General features: G+C 34.7%; 2 protein-coding genes across 9 annotated transcripts; both read left to right on the top strand.

Moving 5' to 3' along the window:
* Nucleotides 1-293: 293 nt before the first annotated feature.
* cops5 (COP9 signalosome subunit 5) lies at nt 294-5929 on the top strand. The gene is made up of 8 exons (XM_058765082.1): nt 294-646; nt 747-981; nt 2171-2299; nt 2719-2784; nt 2904-2989; nt 3088-3199; nt 4628-4776; nt 5675-5929. Exons 1-8 carry the CDS (start codon nt 510-512, stop codon nt 5763-5765), a joined length of 1005 nt encoding a protein of 334 aa, XP_058621065.1. The 5' UTR covers nt 294-509; the 3' UTR covers nt 5766-5929.
* A 3195-nt stretch (nt 5930-9124) lies between these two features.
* ppp1r42 (protein phosphatase 1, regulatory subunit 42) lies at nt 9125-18735 on the top strand. 8 transcript variants are annotated; one of them, XM_058765542.1, is made up of 10 exons: nt 9128-9268; nt 9614-9698; nt 10186-10326; nt 12349-12515; nt 14035-14173; nt 14659-14775; nt 16224-16341; nt 16888-17019; nt 17401-17533; nt 18361-18730. In XM_058765542.1, the coding sequence occupies exons 3-10, from the start codon at nt 10195-10197 to the stop codon at nt 18401-18403; spliced, it is 981 nt and encodes a 326-aa protein (XP_058621525.1). In that variant the 5' UTR covers nt 9128-9268; nt 9614-9698; nt 10186-10194; the 3' UTR covers nt 18404-18730. The 8 variants fall into 8 exon arrangements, with proteins under 8 accessions (XP_058621527.1, XP_058621525.1, XP_058621523.1 ...); XM_058765540.1 differs by having other exon boundaries at nt 9129-9268; nt 10153-10326; XM_058765543.1 differs by lacking the exon at nt 9614-9698 and adding an exon at nt 9471-9585 and having other exon boundaries at nt 9178-9268.
* Nucleotides 18736-19303: the final 568 nt, after the last annotated feature.

The raw sequence follows: 19303 nt of genomic DNA, 5'->3' as shown, positions 1-19303 counted from the left end.
GACAAAAATGATACTGTACAAACACCTTCAGGAGAACATTAAAGAGCATCAACTGTAACAAACGAGAGATAAAAAACACATAAAAGAAACTTAATCGTAGAAACGTAAAAGGTAAACATAATCAAAAAGATAAATAAACTAAAAAAAACAACTATGATTTAAAAATAGACATAATAAACAATTAATTAATGAATAAAATGAAACTTTAATAAGCAGAGGAAAGCGAATTTAACAACAATAAGTACAGTCGAGTTATTTTGAGACTTTTATTTTGACGCAAATATAATTCCTAAGTAACGCGTTTGGTCGCTAGCTTCACTCAGGTCTGAGAGTTGGTCAGTAAAGGGATACAGCAGGAGCTTTGTGAATGATTGCTAAATGCTGCGTTTAAAATTTTAGATAAACTAAACGCTTTGCGATATTATCTAGTATTTTAAATCTCATAAATTGCTAGTAGTATTGAACATACTTCGTTATAGTTAATCCGGACGTAAAACCCGACTCTAGCTATGGCTGGCAGTAGCATATCGATGAAAACATGGGAGCTGTCAAACAGCATGCAGGAAGTTCAAAGTATTGATGAAATATACAAGTATGATAAAAAACAACAACAAGAGATTCTGGCAGCCAAACCGTGGACTAAAGAGTGAGTTTACCACACCGTAGGAATTTATTCCTCTTCAAGAGGCCTGAAGTGTTTTCGAATGATGAATAACAGTTCTCCATACTGCTTTTGTTGTTTACAGCCATCATTATTTTAAATACTGCAAGATATCAGCTTTGGCACTGTTGAAGATGGTGATGCACGCCCGATCGGGAGGAAACCTAGAGGTGATGGGACTAATGCTGGGGAAGGTGGATGGAGAGACCATGATCATCATGGACAGTTTCGCTCTGCCCGTGGAGGGCACTGAAACGCGAGTCAATGCTCAGGCTGCAGCCTATGAATACATGGCTGCTTATATAGAGAATGCTAAACAGGTACACTAACCCATATGCATTGTCTAAAATTCATATTAGATAAATAATAAGAACAAAGCCACACTTTGTTTTTAAATATGTTAGTTTCCACTGCTTTATACAGCAGGTACATTGCATATGCTGAATCTTTAATTTTTCTGTGGTGCAGTATGCTACTAAAATATACATGTATTATGTATATTATATGCTATACTCAACCTAAAATATCTGACTAATTCAGTTATAATTAATATGCTTAATCGAATGTTAATTGAGAGACTACATGGAATATATGCACTTCTAAAATTGTATACAGTAGCATTTAAAATAAATCAATAAAAGCGCAAATGTGATTTAAAAGTATTCTAGTCACAGAAATTAAAATATACACATTATGTATGCTGTATCTTTGTGTTATATATGCTATACTCAACCTAAAATATCTGACTAATTCAGTTATAATTAATATGCTTAATCGAATGTTAATTGAGAGACTACATGGAATATATGCACTTCTAAAATTGTATACAGTAGCATTTAAAATAAATCAATAAAAGCGCAAATGTGATTTAAAAGTATTCTAGTCATAGAAATTAAAATATATACATTATGTATGCTGTATCTTTGTGTTATATATGCTATACTCATCTCAAAATATTTTACTTATACTTCTATAATCACTACACATTAAGTTTTTAAGATCTAATATTAAATTAGAGACTACATGGAAGATTTACACCTTTTAAAAATGTATTTATCACATAAAAAGACCATTTAAAATTCATTATTGAAGGTAAAAAGGTGATTTAAAAATAGTAAAAATCTAAGCAGTAAACAGTCATAGGAACTAAAATAAACAAGTATTGTGTATGCTGCATCTTGGTGTGATAGGCTATACTCATCTAAAAATATTTTACTAATACTTTTAGAATTATTATGCATTCAGGTTTCATAATGTAATATTAATTGAGAGACTACATGGAACATTTGCACCTTTTAAAAATGTATTTTTTCACATAAAAAGACCATTTAAAATGGACGAATGAAGGCAAAAAAGGTCATTTAAAAGTAAATAGTGAACAGTCACATGAACTAAAATATACACTTTATACATTCATAGACATTATGCATTAACTTCCCATGAGTGTCATGACCAGCATGTGATGAAATATTAGTAATTCTGAGGCTCATCATTTCTGAATCGGTTTAGGTGGGGCGGTTGGAGAATGCCATTGGATGGTACCACAGTCATCCTGGATACGGCTGCTGGCTTTCAGGCATAGATGTCAGCACTCAGATGCTTAACCAGCAGTTTCAAGAGCCGTTCGTCGCAGTAGTGGTAAGAGCTGTTGAAAATTTTAAACTGGTTGCTTATTTTGCATAAGGGCTGATTTTGCCAAGTCCTCTCTAAACCCTGTTACCATCAATCTCTAAAGACAGAGGGGAAAAATAGCTCAGCTACGAAATTGTTAAAGTATCAGTTTAAATTCAGTAATATCAGTGATCCATAATTGACCCCCAAAATACAAATGAGTTTGGTGACATTTGTAGTGGTGTCTGATTAATGGCTGTTGGCTTTGTAACTGAATACATTATAGTTTACCCTTCGCTGCTATTGCTTATTTTGTGCTGAGGGCAAATAGCGAGCTGGTGCTCATAACTTTCACTTGCTAAACTGGCAGCTCAGTGTTTTTATTTGTTATATTTGACTGAACTGTTTTGCTTATTACAGTCCTTGTAATTTTTCATCCTTCTCAGATTGATCCCACAAGGACTATATCCGCAGGGAAGGTCAATCTCGGAGCGTTCAGGACATATCCGAAGGTAGGAACATTTTTTAGTAAAATGTTTTTTGTAACCATCTAGTATTTCATATTTATGTGTCTATTCATTTATATGAGTTTGATAAGATTTTTCATCACATATTTACATTTTAATGCTAGGGTTACAAGCCTCCAGATGAGGGTCCATCTGAATACCAAACAATACCACTTAACAAGATTGAGGACTTTGGAGTGCACTGCAAACAGTAAGCTTTTTTTACGCACATATTTTTACTTGGAAATTGATTTCAATTTATTGACTTGGCTTTAAAATATTGTTAATAACTGTTTTGTGCCTCTTTAGGTACTATGCTTTAGAAGTGTCTTATTTTAAGTCTTCCCTGGACCGCAAACTCCTAGAGCTGTTGTGGAATAAGTATTGGGTTAACACTTTGAGCTCCTCCAGCCTTCTGACAGTAAGTACTGTCTTTTATTGGTGTGAAATTATTGTATTTCATATAGCAATATGTGCAGAAATCTTCAGTAATTTTAGATTTATTTAACCCTTGTGCTGTGCTGAAAATACTTTAACCTAATTTGGTGTTCCCGGACAAAAATGACCTACCTTTAAAAAAAAACAATTGCTTGTAAATCTCTCCTTATACAGTTAGCACAGGTTTTTTATTTATTTTTCAGAACTGACTAATCATAGGCCTCATTGATCTGAGCTTAGGTATTTTCTGTGCTATACTCATCTAAAAATACTTTACTAATTGTTTTATAATTATACTGCATTCAGGTTTCATGTTCTTACATTAACTGAGAGACTACATGTAATATTTGCACTTTTAAAAAATTGATTGAAAAGTTTTTGGGTGAAAAAAGCATTATTTATGGATCTTCCTAACATTATTCACTCATTCTATACTCTTGGAGATCAAAGAAACCTACAATCAGTCAGTTCCTAAAAGAAATACAAAACTGTTATAATCAAAAGAAAACAAGTTGATAAAAATATTTAATTCAACATTTGGTCATAATATAGCATAATGAGATATTTATAAGCAATTTTATGTAGGCCTGTAATTTTTGACTGGGGACACCACAAGTCTAACAATGTGGGGGGAAAATGTTAGTAAGTTGTTAAACCCTGAATGAGCAAAATAAGTACACTTTAGTCCGATGCGATTTAACATTAACTAGCATTTTTGGGAAATAACCAGAACATAGCATGAGGGCTATTAAAAGTGTATAACCTTATTTTTTTTTTATATCAGTATTCATCTGTTGGTCATTGTATTGTTATTTCTATATCTTCTCTCTTGTTCATATTAAAATATTAACATAATTGTTATTTTTATCATCCTGAAAATGTTTTGGATTCTGAAGGGTGCAAGTATTTTATGTGCAGGAGATGGATAATATGACAGGGGTTTGTTGACAATTTGTGTACATGATTAATATTTGTAGATGCTGCTTTTGTTTTGAAAGCTTGTCATTGTTGACCATGACATTCTGTCATGAGCTTTGTTTAACACTTTCAATGGGCTGTAGACTATCTAAACAGCAGCCTCAGAGCTCTGTGTTAGAGATAAATTGACTACTTGTCAAAAGCGACTTGCTTCGCCAAGGAAGAAGTGTTGTCAGTGATTACGTTGTCATCACAGACCGAGACCTTAAGTCACTGAATCTGTCTTTGTTACGAATCCTCGTCTGGGCAGTGTACAACCTCACCTACTGCAAACATTTGAGACCTCATTCAGGAGGCTTCAGCAAACAATTCAACAAAATGCTTAACTGACCACCAGTGGAATGCATGTTGTGAAGGTTTAAGTATTGTTGTGAAATTGTGCATTAATCTAGAGCAAGTGGGACGGTGGTGTTAATGGCTCTTGTTCCTTCAGAATGCAGACTACACCACTGGACAGGTGTTTGACTTGTCTGAGAAGCTCGAGCAGGCAGAAGCTCAGCTGGGACGAGGCAGTTTCATGTTGGGCTTAGACACACATGACAGGAAATCTGAGGACAAACTTGCAAAGGCAACACGTGACAGGTAATACAATCCCTATCAGTCAAGAATAATATTTTGTCAGTTATGATAAGTGGAAATAAGCCAAAGCCAGTTTATTTATTTCCAAATGTCATGCACACTAAAAATTCAGAGTGCTTTATAGACAATCACAGTCCTAAATAAAGCTATAAGTATGTCCAACAACATTTATTTCCAGGTTGATTTTTATTTTATTTTTTTAAATGTTAAAGATGTTATTTTTGTTTAAGACTTTTGTGTAAATAAAAAAAAAATAAAGTGCATAAAACAATAGTAAAAAATGTAAAACAATGTTTTGCTTTTCCCTTTATATTGTAGTAAAATAATTCATTTAAAAAAAAATTAATGGGGGAGGAGGGTAAATTTGTGTCATTTGACAATAGAATATTGATTTCACACTTATTTATTTTCTGTGAGGTCATATGTGCTTTCCTTTTCTGCTTGAATAAGATTTTAAAAAAAGAATATATATATATATTTTTTTTTTTTTTGAATAAATGTATTTGGATAAAAATATATGGCTTTTTTGCTTTTCCCATCATTATTTTTATTTTATAAAAGATTATTTATTTATGTATTTATTTTGTTTATTTGATTGATTGATTCATTGATTGGGGTAAATTTGTTTCTTTTGGGTGAATAGAATACTGACTTCCCATTTATTCTTTTCTCTTTTTGTTCTTTTTCTTAAAAGATTGTTTATTTATTTATCTATTTATTTTAGTTAACATTTATTTATATTTATTTTATGTGAGCTCATAGGTGACTTAAGTGTCTGTTTAGGTGCAAGGGACCCCACTTTTTGACTTGTACTCTGTATCGCAACTAATGACATTTTTTTTAATTACAGTTTAACACATTTTGATAAAAACATGATCAAACATCTTTCTTTGCTTTTCAGCTGCAAGACAACCATTGAAGCAATTCATGGTTTGATGTCCCAGGTTATCAAAGATAAACTCTTCAATCAAGTGAACACATCTTCCAACTAAACTTGGAAAGAACTGAAGTTAGATGACTTCACATGCAGTGTTTGCCTAGTTATGTGTTCTTTCGCTACGATTCTGCTTTGAAAGATTCAAAGGAATTCTCCTGTAGGAATGTTTGCGTCATTTATCGTTTGTTTAAATAAAGAAATAAATGCTGTTCGGGTTGATTCGTTGACAGACATTAGGTGTTTTTTGCTTCATCTTAATTTACTTGCAGTATTTTTAAGATATTATAAAAATTAATTTTATCACATTTACGGCTAAAGTCTCGTGTGAAATTATAACTCGCCCAGCTCATCGTCAAAGCTGTCCTTTAGATCAAGACAAATGAGTTTTCCTTAGTGTTTAGACATTTGAAATATATTCTCCTCTGGGTTCACAGTGTGTAACACGGCACTGCACCATTCCCATTTCCCACAGCTTGTGTCGGGAGCTGTAACAGCAGTATTCAACATTTATATTTAACAAAAACCACAGTGCTCCACAAGAGGTCATTTTCATATTTGCCAGTCATAGCATTACATAATGGAATAACAAACTCAACGGCCCAAAGATAAACACAGCTTGGCATGGCCACAGCGCATCTGTCAGGACGACCCTGTGCAGGTTGTCTCTGCGTTGTACACAATCCTTCAGGATTCTGAGCGTTCCGCTGTGGCCTGTCACTGATGCATCACAGAAACAGGAGCTCGATACAGTGGAGTCTATTCAGCCCTTCGTGTCTGCTCTTTATCGCTGCAGACACTCAACGCCCATGTGGTTTCATGCACACACGTGCCTGCATTTTCTTACAGACAACAGTGCTGACTTCGTATTCATGCACGTTTTTGTACCCCACATCATTGTGCTAATTTTAAGATTCGCTGTTATGTTCCGGAAAGCATCAGAGTCTGTTCAATTATGCACTGTGCAATTTGTGGATTTTGGCCTGAAGTTGTAGCGAGAGGAGTGTGTTTTTTGCTCTTGTGATGACGTCCAGTGTTTTATTCCGCAGAGTATTGAATTAATTAAAGTTCAGCCAAAAAATGTAATTTAATGAAAATGTATTCATCATCAGGCCATCCAAAATGTAGTTTGTTTGTTCATAAGAAACCAGTGTTCACCAGTGGATCATCTTTAGTGAATGGGTGTTGTCAGAATGAAAGTTCAAACAGCTGATAAAAACATCACAATAATCCAGAAATAATGCACTCCAGACTAAAAATTAATAATGTGGAAAGAAGAAACGGTTAAAAAGTCTTAAAGATAGATTTGTTTGATAAAAACATGCATATTTCCACAAATTGATGGACTGGAGTCGTGTGGATTATTTGTTGATTATATTGATGTTTTTATCAGCTATTTGGACTTTAATTCTGATGGCACCCATTCACTGCAGAGGGTCCATTGGTGAGCAAGTGATGTTATGCTAAATTTCTGGCTGAACTATTCCTTTAATTAATTTAATCCTCTACGGAATAAAACACTGGTCGTCATCATGAGCAAAAACATTCTCGATACAACTTCAGGCCAAAATCCACAAATTTGATGTCCTGAGAGCGAGTACATTTTTAGAAAACTTTCATTTTTGCCTGAACCATTCCTTTAAAATCAAAGTCATCAAAAAAAAATCCTATGCATATGTTCTGTATTTCACCCATTGGAATTACAAATGAAGCTTATAATCATCACCAGATGAACATTTTTTAATACTTGCAGTAAAGAAGAAAAAGCAGAAGAGTACAATGAGATGAGATATAACAAGCCTAAGTATATTATGTTTTCCATGAGTGAACTAACATCAGCGAAATCCATTAACTCAATTTTAAGGTATGTTTTCTATTAGCGAGAGTCTTCTAAAATTACTTGGAATTCCACTTCATTTGCTGAACCCAGAGAAAATGTTTTAAAATAATAAGTATTATGAACTATGATAGATATGTGATTAAGAGAATATATCTGAGTGATGAGCACAAATAATGAGCAGTGGCTATTGATCACAAGGCTAATGTTAAACTAGCCTTTGGGACCAATGACCTCAAGATATTTGGTAGCACTGATGTTTTCTTTGGACCATATAATAATCTCAACAAGCATGGTAGTGAGGAGGTGAAACGTGTTCAATGCCCCAGAGGAGAGTCTGAAAAGGGCAGAACTCCCCCTCTGTGTCCCTAAACCAACCAAAGCAACATTTCCTTTCTGCCAAGTATTCTGCATATATAAATGGATGCAAGTCACTCAGTCTCAGGAAGCAACATTCCTCCACCGTATATAACAATACATGGGTCACCGCCGTGACTCAGTCCACCAAAGCCCACCGCACTTCTCTAGAACTGATAGGGGCAGCAGTTTGAACTTTGCAAATTTAGGAAAATGTGTGGTTCTACAAGCTGAAGTTAATAAACATGGTTTCTGATTTCAACGTGTAAATGCTTAAGGGTCTTGTATACTTTAAGCCTCAAGGGTGGCCCGAGGTTTTGGTTTAAACCTAGTTTTTATTTTCCAACAATTGTCTTTCTCTCTTCAATCCTCTGCACACATGTAGTTTTATGTGTGTAATTTAATCTCTTCATTTTATAATTTTTTTTTTAAGTCAGAGCCAATAACCTTGTGGGCAGAGCTCCGACATATAGCCTAGCTCCATTGCGCTTCGGGCATCCCGAGTTCGAGTCCGGGGTCGCGGACTTTTCCCAATCCCGACTCCCGGCTGAATTTATGATTTATGTAATTTGATCCTCTACGGAATAAAACGCTGGTCGTCACCACAAGAGCAAAAACGCTCTCTCGCTGCAACTTCAGCCCAAATCCCACAAATTTGATGGCCTGAGAACAAGTAAATTTTTAGAAAATGTTCATTCTTGCAAGAACTATTCTTAAACTATCCTTTAAAATACAAAAAAAAAAAGGCTAGTAATATTAATATTAATAATAATAATATTTTATATATATATATATATATATATATATGTGTGTGTGTGTGTGTGTGTGGCTTCTCTCTGTCTCTATTTTTTTCAGCCAAATAACATCTATAGGCATGCATGTTTAAAGTAAAACAAAATCATAGACTTCGGTCCTTCATTTGTGTTATTCCTGTAATTCATTCAAAACTTTAATTCTATGAATTACTGGTAGCAAACACCTGCGATAGCTTGAATTAATTAGGCTACTTAGTAGGCTACTTAAAGCTCTTAGTAGTAGAACAATTTACTATTAACAACATCAGTAAAAAAATTATTTAACATGTTTCACACAACAATACATGCGATGAACAACGTGTTCTAAAATTCACATCGATTTTAAAACAATTAAAAACTTTTTACCAATTGTGTTGAGAATGCATCATGCAGCATTTTAAACTGCGTTTCTAAACAACTCTGGCGCGTGCAAACTGATCTTGCGCTTGCGTCTCGTCGCCATGGCAACATCAGCTCTCACTTCCTAAACAAAGCCAAGACAAGACTTTACAGCAGCAAAACACTTTGCGTTCATAGCTGACGACAGTTAATGTATAGCATTTGTGGATTAAGGTAAGATGCAGTGATGTTTCATTTTATTTCTACTGTATCAGCTGTTCATAGGTGCCTTTTCTGTTGGCGGTTATAATTGTATGCCAATAGTAGCCTAATTTGCTTGTCTTTGTTTATTAGTAATAAGAGTGTAAATTTTCAATATATTGTTAAATATACTGCAATATATTATAATGATTGGCAAACCACTGTCTCCATCCAGTTCCCTGGAGTATAACCACAGAAAGTTATTGATTTTAAGAGGCTCTCCATGTCATCTCCCCATAGTCTGCTGCTCTGAGATCAAGTGTAAAACCGACCTGCTGTCATGTGTTGATGTATGTATTCCCTTTACTTCTGTCCTAGTGTTCAATGTCTGTGGTTGACAAGACAATATAGAAAGCATATGGAGTAAAATATCATCCAAGGTCTTTCCAAGGAGGTCTTTCTGGTAAGGTGTTACTGTTGGTCTGGCTTTACTGGTTTTATATAAGTTGCAGATGTGCAGGGTCAAGCTTACAGACAATACATATCTCAAGAGTATTGCAGTGTTTTTTTTGGTTGTTTTTTGTTCTTCGGAGAAGAGATCTCTCTTTATGATAATCTTAGGTCAGGTCACATGTCTATTTCACCTTTGGCCTCGTTCCCACTATTCAAAAATAATATGTATTTTGACAATGGGTTAAGGGTCAATTGACTATGCTGTCTTTAAAGTACATATCATCAAAGAAATAATGGTCACCCCATCAATTATACCTTTAAACCCCATTTAAAGACATTCTGATTAAGATCTACATAGAAACATATTTAGAGGTCAGTGCTTTAAAATGTATTCGATATGTTCTTGCATTGTTTTTAGTGCTTTCTTATAAATCTTCCTCTTCCCTTGACATGCTGTGCTGCAGAAGAGAAATCTATCCTGTGATATTTTTGCACAGTGAGTCATTATGGTCCGTCTAACAGTGCATCTGATCTCAAAATCAAGCAATTACTCAAAAGCCTGCAGAAGCGAATCTCTCCAGCAGTATCTGAAGAAACTGACCCATCTCAACTTCTCAAACAAAAGTATAGAAGACATTGTAAGTTTTTAGTTCAAACATATTAAAATTCTATTTAATATTCTAGTTTCCATTAAATATTACAGTACAATACAATTTTTTTTTTTTTTAAAGAATTTAAAGGGTTACTCCACCCCAAAATGAAAATTTTGTCATTAATCACTTACCGTAAAAGCTTCGTTCGTCCTCGGAACACAATTTAAGATATTTTGGATGGAAACCGGGAGGTTTGTCTGTCATCAGTAACGCATGAATATGTATTGTACGTTTATTTACGCTTTGATTTAAATGGAAACAGCGTATCCATACATTGGTTTGGTTTCTTCTTTAAACAAAAAATGGTTTACTAAAGCTATATATTTCATTTACAATTAAACAGACAAAATTTCAAATTACAGTAACATTTTACAGTACAATTTATTATCAGGGCTCCATACTAACATTCGAGAGCAGTGGCACTAGCACCTGATTTGGTAGCACTGAACATGTAACAATAATATTACAAGTTTTGTCTCTTAGAAATGCACATTAGAACAGGAGCTTGAGTTGGGATGTAGATGTACATTTAACAGTGCCATTGTGAAAACTGTAACAGCCTCATCTTTTATACATAACCAGCACCTCATTACCATGGTGAAAAAGTAGCCTAACTATATGGTTTCTATGGGGTTTGCATTGAAAAACAGTAGCCTAAAGACATCCAGTCAATTACAAATCCACATCAACTGATAGAATAATTAACAAAATAATGTAATTATATTCCATTACTCCTTTAACATATTTAGTACATTAATAATATAACAATACTCAATATGATTATCCAACTTTTCTGCCACCGTACCATTGTTACCATTAGTGTTACTACAGTAAAACTATGGTAAATGTGGGTGATTTGTGGATTGAACCGTCTTCTAACTGGATCGTTGTTGCACTGTTTCTGATGCTTTCTGCATCAGTGTTGATGAGAATAACAGCTCCGATTTATTTGGCTTTAAACTAGTTTAAATTAAAGAGAGGTGATTTGTACTGGAGAACTCTGCGCTGAACTCGAGTGCTTCTTACTGGATTTCACAGCGTTGTTTAGTGTGTGATCGCGACTGGTCACTGTAATAAACGCATGCGCTCTAAGCTCGCACTGCACTGTTTTCTTTTGAGACGAGCGGATAAAAGGTCCGTGCGGCGCGCAGTTCAAACGAGTACCGCTATTTTGTTCCCCTTTTGCCGTTTAACATATCTATCATGCGCAACAGATTGACAACGACTATCAGTTAGACAAAATGTCTTTTATCCAGTGTGTTTGAGTTTGTTAAAACCTCCCAGTTTTCATCCAAAATATCTTAAATTGTGTTCCGAGGACGAACGTAGCTTTTGTGGGTTTGGAACGACACGGGGGTAAGTGATTAATGACAAAATATTCATTTTGGGGTGGAGTATCCCTTTAATGCTTTTATTCAGCAAAGATGCATTAAATTGATCAATAGTTATGGTAAAAAATTATATTCATCAAAGACTCTTGAAAATGTATCACAGTTTCCACAAAAAATATTAAGCAGCACAACTGTTTTCAACATTGATAATAAAAACTCTCAGAAATAAAGGTATAAAAGCTGTCACTGGGGCGGTGCCTTTTCAAAAGGTACATGTTTGTACCTAAAGGGTCCATTTTGGTACCTAAAAGGTACATATTAGTACTTAAAGTGTACATATTTGAACCTAATAGGTACAAAAGTGTACCTTTTGAAAAGGTACCGCCCCAGTGACAGCTTTTGTACCTTTATTTCTGAGAGTGTAGGGAAATGGCTGCTGAAAGTTCAGCTTTGCCATCACAGGAATAAATTACATTTCAAAATGTATTAAAACAGAAAACAGTTATTTCAAATTGTAATAATATGTCACAATATTACATTTGACTCTATTTTTGATCAAATAAATGCAGCCTTTGTGAGCATAAGAGACTTATTTTAAAAACATCAAAAATAAAAATTGATTCCAAACTTTTGAGTAGTTTGTTTACTGATTATTTTTCCACTTTTTAACTTGTAGGATGATCTATCAATGTGCAGAAACCTCACGGTCCTGTATCTATATGACAACCAAATATCACAAATCTGCAATTTGGGATTTGCCTCAAACCTTACACACTTATATATGCAAAATAACAATATATCTTGCATAGAGAACCTCTCATCTCTACATAAGCTCTCCAAACTGTAAGTAAATGATAGTACAAGCATATTAATTAATTCCTGCTTGCATTGAAATTTGAACTGTGACGTTAATATTTTCTAGGGGTGCTCCGATCAGGATTTTTGAGGCCGATCACCGATTGCCGATCACAGAAAGCAGTATCTGCCGATACCTATCACTGATACCGATCTTTTTACAGCCTTCTTTTTATGATGTAGAATTATTTATAGTGATACTCTAATCAGGATTTTTAAACATTTATTCAGGGCCTGAATTTCATTTTTGAAAATGAATTCCCCTCTTAGGTGACTCTTGTGAGAGGGGATTTTTTTAATATGAGGGTGGAGGGGGCATTTTTTAGACATTTTTCAAAAATATACATTTATCTCACCTAAATGTTTGATCATGAAGTGCATTTTTGTTTTTACAATCGTGCAATAGCTTACACACAGCACAAGCCTGATTTTGTGAGCTGTATGTGAGATGGCCTTTTATGCCAGGTTCACATAGGCCTAGTCCGTTTGCAGTGTGTATGCAGTCCATGTGCGGTACGTAAGCGGTGCAGAAGCAGCACTGACTCATTGTTCTTTCACACAGGAGTCCGCAACTGATCTGTGGCTGTATACCACAAAACACAACATGTGTCCATTATTTTGATTTCAAATCAAAACATTGTCACTGAAAATGCTTTTTCAGCATTGTGATTTTTTTTTTTTACACAGTACAGTAATACAATCTTTCATAGACGTGTTTAAAAACAATAAATATAAGCAAAGCAACTCATTATTCAGTGCTTTTTACTTTTGCATTTACTTCTAGATTTATATATTAAGTTGCTCAAGTGGCAAACCATTTAAACTACTTTTCTTACCATTAACTTACCATTGACAGAAACAGTCTGCTCTACTGCCTTTCCTTTTGCATTTAAATATTTATTACAAGCAATCCTGCGGTTCATAAAGAACTTTGTTTTTCTACCTCCACGAGTGTCATCTACTATTACCTTGTTAATCTAAAATTGCTCTTTCCCTTTAAACCTAGCCAAAAAGCCATATGTGTTGACTGTGAAACACGGTAGACTTTAATTATATGTATTTATGGTGCTATTGCTACATTTTCGTGTCAATCCATGTTCATATTTACTGCAAACAATGCGCTGTCACTTTAATTCGGCGAGTGCAGTGGAAACGATCTCTGCGCTGCTGCAGACGCACCGCTCCTGGAACGCATGCAGTGCCGGACCGCAACCGCGTGCAGTGTGAACGCTTTAATCCGTTATGATGAGCGCGGAAAAATACGCACTGCAAACGGATGTGAACCTGGCGTTGTGAGTGTGTGTGTGAGCTCACGGTCTCCAGAAGAATGGTTTAAACACTGGCAAGAATGAAAAAGAAATGCACTTTATAAACTTTAGTGACGACGCGAGCCGATTGTGATCGGTAGCCGATCAAACGGAGCACCCCTACTATTTTCCACTGAAAATATACATACACCAAAAGGCCACGAACGTTACTGTTAACTACTAATGTTTCTGTATTTGAGGTTCTTGGGAGGAAACATCATCACTGTGGTGGAGGGATTAGATGAGCTGAAAAGCCTGAAGGAGCTGCACGTGGAAGGTCAGAAACTACCCCGTGGAGAAAAGCTGATCTTTGACCCCCGTTCCATTTCTAGACTCTCTGTGAGTAGCTCAATGCTTTAACATTCACCTCAGTGAAAAGCCTTACAGAGGGTGTTTCATGGTATCTACAATCTAGTGCACTTTATATTAAGATTGATATAGCACTAGTTGTGTCCTGTAAGTTTGCTGTCAGAATCAGATGAGAGACGTAGGACTCGTGGACCAAGATGTGTATCAAAGCAGTTCTGTGCAAAATTTGATGAGGGTAAAAGAGGTCTCTGTGGCTGCCTCCTTGTCTGACAGATCAACAGGGAGTGTTTACTGCCCAGGCTATGGGAAAACAAACCGAAAAGTTGGGAATTTTGTTTATTTTGATAATTAATGAAATTGCAAGTGTAAGTGTGCACCCAATTTTTTCTCTGCCAAAAGATTCCTAAATGCTCTCCTTTTACGAACACAGTGAAATCTTCATCGGCTCACCAGAAGTGGGACTGGTTTTAAATTTAAAGTGCATTATTAATTATATTAATATTGAATTCTTTTAGGAAACTCTCTGCATTCTAAATATCAGCAAAAATAACATTGATGAAATATGGGACTTGGCCCCTCTCCAAAAACTGACCCATCTTTATGCTACCGATAACCAGCTACAGGACATAAAGGTAAATTATTTTTTTCCATAAAAAAGATACTTAAAAATAATTTTTGTTCTGTTTAGACATGACAAAGTTGTATGTTCCTATGAAGTGTGAAATGATAGAGGCAGAGCAGTGCAAAACCTAATCCTACAAATCCTTCCAGCAGTCTCCAGACTTGCACAGGGTCAAAATTATTCAACAAATCAGCGGGCCGGTCTCCAGGGACAGCTTCTGCTGACAATTTAAACAAGCACAAGTTTTCCTCCTTCCTTAGTGAACTAATTTCCCTCTGAAATACACTGAGTGCCCCTTATAACTTCAGCCTTGTATTAAAAACCCATTTGAGCCAAACATTTAGTGAAACTAAAGCTGAAAAGTAACCTTTTCTGGAAAAGGGATTTTCCAGCCTATTGATATCACACATTCAGTGACTAAAAAAATGGTCAAGGAACACTTTCCGAACGCCTCTGTTGAAAAGCAGCTTGGTAACTTTGTCCAACAGCTCAAAAGACAATCCTCTCAGCATCTGCCACCGATAATAGTGATCCATGTGTCAGAGGAAGCTTTCATGTTTAGCAGATATCTCCTTTAATTTATACAACCCCTTTGCCACTATTGATTCAGCGACGACAGCACCCAAAGGATCAATTCCTCCCTTACACAGTTTGGTCCAATTCCAGAGGAAACATTATGGATTTTTAAAATAGATTATGACAGGCAGTCAGCCGAGTGACAAATGGGTACTGCAGAGGCTGTTAGTGGCGCACGGCCAGACAGTGCAGATAGGGATCGAAGCGCTGGTCAAATACAGGTTCATAACTGGCCATCATTAACCCAGTGTGGGGCTGGAAAGAGCCCAGTCAGGAGTGCATTCAGCACTCCCGCGCATGGGAGGGCAATTTGGCGCTGGGCAGTTCCCAACCAAGCCCTCAGAGTGACAGACCTGACACGATCATTTATCAAAGCCTGAGAGCGCGCGGCTCGCTGGGGTCCCGCTAGAGCTGATTGCACGCGGACTGAAAAGTGGAAGCACTTTAGTTGAGACAGGAAGGCAATGAACAATCAGAGCGTGTCCAGAGAGTATTCATATTTCCAGCATGGATTAATGTGTCCTTAGATAAACATACACTGCAGGCAACATGCTTGAGGACTACTGCCCAGGGGAACTTGTTAGTCACGCAGACCAAGTGACAGTATTTATTAAAACAAGCTGATGTCTTGTTTATACTTGAATTTTTTTTTTTTTTTTTATGCTTGTGTCTTCTTTGTCTAAAATATAATGCCCTGATCATTTTTAACCATGCGCATCTTCTGTTAAATCTGCAAAATCTCTTTAGTGTTGCAGGATTTTTCCAGCATGCAACAACTTTTTGGAAAATTTGGAGAAGATGATAGTCATTTATTGTGTCTACAAATTATTTTATTTTATACTGATTAAAAGTCAAATGTAATGCCTTTATTCATGCTTTCAGGAATTAGAGACAGTGTTCAGCCAATGGTCTCAACTGCGGCTACTGGATCTGAATAATAATCCTGTGTGTGTCAAACCTAAATACAGGGACAGACTAATAACTGCCTGCAAAATTCTAGGTGAGAAATAGCATCGCTAATTTGTGATGAGTAAGGCTGTCAAATCTATCAATTGCGAAATAAAAGTTTGTGTTTACATAATGTATGTGTGTATATATAAATACACAAACATATATATATATATATATATATATATATATATATATATATATATATATATATATATATATATATATATATATACATATAAATATTGTGTAAACACATTGTGTAAACAAACTTTTATTTTGGATGTGATTAATCGATTTGACAGCCCTAGTCTAGACTCCATGTCTTTTAAAATGTTATTATTTTTGCTGAAAGAATCACTGACTTTCTGAATAACTCTGAATGACATTTTTGTCCTTCATTATGTAATTTAATTATTTTTTATTTTTATAAATTATTTTAAGATTTGATTTATCATTTTTAATAACATTTTAATGATATTTGGCATTTTAATTACAGTTATGTCAATAACAGTTATTTTTGTACTGTGTTTATGAATTTTATATAATTATTTAGTGAAATGATACACAGAAACTGTATGATTTTCTTGGTATTTAGAGGATCTTGATGGAAAACAAATAAATGAGCTGTCTAGGCAGTTTCTAATCAACTGGAAAGCCTCAAAAGACGCAAAGAAGAAACTAGATGATGGAAAAGACATCAAAGAACAAATCTCAAATCCACTTACAAGTATGAATATTTGCTGCAATTTTTTATTTTCTTTACATTTTTAACTCAATTATTTACAATTATTTCCATTAATGAATTAAAGAGACTCAAAATAGATGTTGCATATATTACTGAAGTATATGACTTTACATGCTATGAAAATATTGCGCTAACATGTCACTGTAATTTAATTTACTAAATTTCTGTGCTGAGTGCACTGCTGTGACACTTTCATTTTGTTCTCTAATTTTCCAGTCATTTACAGTATCCACAAGATTTTATTTCTTTTAACACATTTCTCCATTCTGCCATTGTATATCATCAGTATGTGGTTAAGTCTTGCATATTCCTTCTCAGTGTCAGTTCTATGACAATGTGTGACTAACCCTTGTTTTGCTGTAGCTGATTTTCACGTGGGCCCCCAACAACCCTTTGCCCATGACCGCAGCAGCTCTCGGACTAAGCCGTCAGAATATGGGAAGCCTGGTGTTACATTTCGGACAGACCAAGTACAAGGAGATAGCAGAGGAAGAAGGTATGAACAATCAAAAATGTCTACTGTGCTATTAACAAGACTCCCTTATTCTTTACATAATCTCCAGGAAAAATGTTATTTATATTTTTATATTCTATTTTTTATTATTTTTATCAAATACTTACAACTCATCTAATATTAAAAAAGGAAATAAATTATGAGATAAATGCTATCAAAGTAAGGTTGCATGTTGCCTTCAGACATGATGGATAAATGCCTGCTATTTGTCAAGTTGTACGAGTCTTATTTTTCCCACCCGTGCAAATAAACAGCTTTCTACTTTAGACTGGCCTGAGGTTAACCATAGTTCTGTGCTGCGCTGTGTAATGTGACATCATCTACAGTTGTACTGCACAAATCATACCCTTTTGATGTCTGACGTCCTAAACATGTTAATCCTATAGTTATCATTTCAGTTGATTTACCAGTGTGCCTCTGAAATGCAGAAATGGTTTGTTGATGTAACTACAATAGATATGAACTGAATGTTTCTGTACTTGTAAGAAAAAACTGCAATGAGCATGGGCACTAATGTGTGAGTAATAGGAATGATAATGCTGAATGACAGTTGTTTAAAGCCCTAATTAGCTGTTTACTATGTTATTATAGGGGTCCAGTAACAAGGATTTTAGTCATAATTTACAGAAGCATGTTTTAAACCATGTATGCCAGCATTTTATTATTTTCTAGGCTGTTTTTTTATTACTATTAATAAAAGACACAAAAGCATGAAAGTCAACAAATATTGTGGGGTACTTTTGTGATAATTTACAGCATTTTATTTAATTGATTTAATTTAATTCATGACTGTTCTGGTGTGTTCACAGGTCAAGAGGGATATATATTCCAGTGAGGACTGGCAGACTCTGAAAATCTGAAACTACCAATTAAAAACCTTTTATCCGTGTCCTTTTGGCTTTATAAATTTGACTTAAAAAGTCAATCGCTCACATACACACTTAGCTTGTCATCTGTGTGTTAGGACTTTTCTGGAAAACATTCAGTAAAGCTCTGACACTTTCTGAGCAGCTTCTCCATTGTGTAAGAATACACTCTCTTTTACACTGCCTATTTTGCATTTTCATATTCTGTTTGAAATTCTGAAATTGTATTTCTTAAATAATTGTCTGTGTGTTGTTTTTAAATAAATTTACTTTGCAAGATGCTGAAAAGTATTTTTAAATACCATCATGTTTTGTACATTATTCTTTAGGATGTAAAGATATAACGGATATATAGGTAATATTATTCATTCAGTATAATAAAAATATGGAAAAGATTTCATTTTTTTCCAGTTACATTATAGGTAAGAGCAAAATCTCATTGAAAATGTCTGAAATTGCATACTACATATGTAGTTTAATTTTCTCTGTTTTAGGTTTGATTACGCTTTTTAGTTAGTCTATTTGGTAATAACATCATCAAACATACTTTTTGATTGTTTTGGGTATTTTTTTTTTGTGTTTTTAAAAAAAATATTTATTATATTTCTCTGTTAAAGTATGGAGTGCTTCAACAAATTAACACTCCTATCTCACTGTAGCATGCTTTAAATTAGCTAATGAAATTATCTAATTTAAAGCATGAAATTACTAATTAAATAAGTTTAAAAAAAAGTTTACATTATAATTGCACATTTATCATTTAGATTCATACCTTTTTTCTTTTTACTGAGGCTTCATTTCAACTTGCACATTATCCAGCAATCATGGATACTGCGTTCTAGACTGGAACGGTATTCACATGAAATATAAAACTGATTCTATAATA

Source organism: Onychostoma macrolepis, chromosome 24 (assembly GCF_012432095.1).
Source record: "Onychostoma macrolepis isolate SWU-2019 chromosome 24, ASM1243209v1, whole genome shotgun sequence".
In the NCBI taxonomy this organism is placed as follows: Eukaryota; Metazoa; Chordata; class Actinopteri; order Cypriniformes; family Cyprinidae; genus Onychostoma; species Onychostoma macrolepis.
This window is presented reverse-complemented; position numbering and strand designations above follow the sequence as displayed.